A 2,193-nucleotide genomic window follows, 5' to 3' on the forward strand; every position below is an offset into this window, starting at 1 on the left:
GACACGCAGGCGGCCGAGATGCCCCGCCGCCCCGCGCCGGCCCCGGAGCACCGCCCGAACGACCCCTTTGGCCGTCGGCCGCGCCTGGCGGAGCTTATTTATCCTCTCACTTGAATGAGCGCAGGTTAAATAGCCTCCGAAACATTGCTCGGTTAGGTTATCCCGAGCGAGTCGGGCCTTGGCTCTGCGCGGGGTTTGGTACTGGGAAGCTAATGAGAGAGCGCTTCGTTCACCTTCGCTGGGAAGCGGGTGAAAAATTCTCTTGTGCGGGTCTGACCGCCGACTTAGGAGTACACCGGCGCGCATACAGGCACACCGACGTCTAGCTACTTTTTAGTCCGGCTAGATGGACGCGGTGTAAAGGAAACAGGTCAGCCTCTGCACCTGCTTTCCTGCCCCAAATGCGCTATAACGAGGCGAGTCACACCGTGGACAAGGGGTGAGAAAACTTCTTCTCTGGTGCCGTGTCCCTTCACTCTCGCTTTTCTTTCAAACCTTCCACCGGAGTTTTCGTCTGCCAGAGATGGCTGCTCCCAGCGTCCGGGGAGGGTGGCCGTCCCAACAGGGTCCTGCCTAGGCTGCATTTAGCGATATGTTCGTTTACCTGGTGATGCTGCTTAGTAAAACACTCGAGTGAAAAAGAAATGCAAAGGAGGAGAGCAAGGAAGATAAGATGCGTTTTGCCTGATGGAAGCATTTTCATGAGAAAGGCACGGTTTTCACCCCGTGTTTGCAGAAATGCGGCTACACGGACTTCCCTTCAATAGCTTCTGACCCCACACAATCCTTTTGATAACACTCGAGAGGTGGAAGAATGGGAGACTTTGTCAATCAAATGGTGCCAATCCCAATGGAAACGGTGCCACCAAGACCGCAGAGCGTTTCCTCATCAACTGGATTGCGGGGGCTGGGAACTCAAGGATCAGCTTTTGAAAGTGCGCACAGGGCTCTCCAAAGACAACAATGTCTTTTTTATACGAGCTGCTGTGCCTCCCCAAGGGGAATCAAATATGTTCGGCCAGCCAGAGCTCGGAGGGCTCGGAGGGCAGAGGGTAAGGGTCCCACGCAAACCGCACGCAAATTCTTTCTCAACAAGAAAGACGCTTTCTAGGTGTAACTTTTTGATACAAAGCCATGGGGTGCTCCGTGCTCCCTCTGGGTCAGTTCACGGGTGCAAGTCTGGCTGCACCCCCTGCCCAGCCCTGCCGCCCCCGCTCCCAGCGCCGAGGAGGCGGCCCTGCCCGCTGCCCTGCTCGCAGCCGTACAGCCCGCCCTGTCGCGGGAACAGCGCTCTGCGGCGGGGCCAGACGCTCCTAGAGAGCTCCGAGTTAGAGGTGGCAAGAGCAGATCTGTGACAGAGCTCTTTCTTCGCTCCTGGTCATCAGTGCAAGCCTAACACATCCATAGAGACATGTAAATGACCACCTGGAAAAGTGGCACCACGGAGGTAGCTTGCCTCAACTTTCCCCTCTCGACCTACCCCGAGCGAGCTCATAGAAACTTCATCTGATTGCTTATGCATGCCGGTGTAATACACCCTCTGTTTCCCCATGCTCCCCAGAATGGAAGATGTGCCTAGCACACCTACGCCGGGAGCGGAGGTTTCCGTAGTGATCGGGTAGGGTGGACTTGTGTCTCTGCCGGCCGCGGACAGGGCGCTGGGAGCCGCTCCCCGCCTGGAAAGCACATGCTTGGGCGTGTAAGAAGGCAGGAGTCCTCCTAGAGATGCACCCTGCGAGCGCTACCTAGGCACGGAGCGCTCTGGGTGTGTGTGGGGGGAAACGCCTGCTGTGGTTCATGGGGACAATTCCTCCCCGTGGGAAAGCCCCTCTGCCCTGGTTATCTCGTTCGGATGGGAGAAACCCCTCAATACACGGGTCGAAACCTCTTCTCCTGGCGTGGGAATCTAAGGCAACCAGCGAGACCACCAAAGGCTAAAGCAAAATTCCTCACCCCTCCGCAGCGCACGCACAGTTGCTCCTCCAGCTGCCCAGGGCGTGGAGCATCTCGCAGCTGGGGGTTCTCGGGGCCCCTTCGCCACCAGTCCCTGGCGGCCCCAGTCGCTCTGTGAGAGCGAGGGCAGCGCTGCCTCCGCTCAGCTCTTTTCCCTCCTTCCCCAGTTCCTGGCGGACGGCTGAGCCTTCCTGCCCTAGTCCTCGACACACTCCCCGTCCTTCCTTCGCCGGGCCGTTC

At 58.3% G+C, this 2,193-nt stretch overlaps 1 protein-coding gene across 1 annotated transcript in view; it reads right to left on the reverse strand.

The window, feature by feature from the left end:
* Positions 1-2,127, reverse strand: part of NKX2-1 (NK2 homeobox 1) — a 7,096-nt gene extending 4,969 nt beyond the window's left edge. Inside the window, exon 1 of the mRNA XM_008639587.2 lies at positions 1,954-2,127. Within this exon, the coding sequence (XP_008637809.1) occupies positions 1,954-2,006 (53 nt within the window). The 5' untranslated portion in view covers positions 2,007-2,127. The remainder of the gene's footprint in view (positions 1-1,953) is intronic.
* Between the last annotated feature and the right edge of the window lie 66 nt (positions 2,128-2,193).

This window comes from Corvus brachyrhynchos, unplaced genomic scaffold (genome assembly GCF_000691975.1).
Source record: "Corvus brachyrhynchos isolate BGI_N302 unplaced genomic scaffold, ASM69197v1 scaffold115, whole genome shotgun sequence".
In the NCBI taxonomy this organism is placed as follows: Eukaryota; Metazoa; Chordata; class Aves; order Passeriformes; family Corvidae; genus Corvus; species Corvus brachyrhynchos.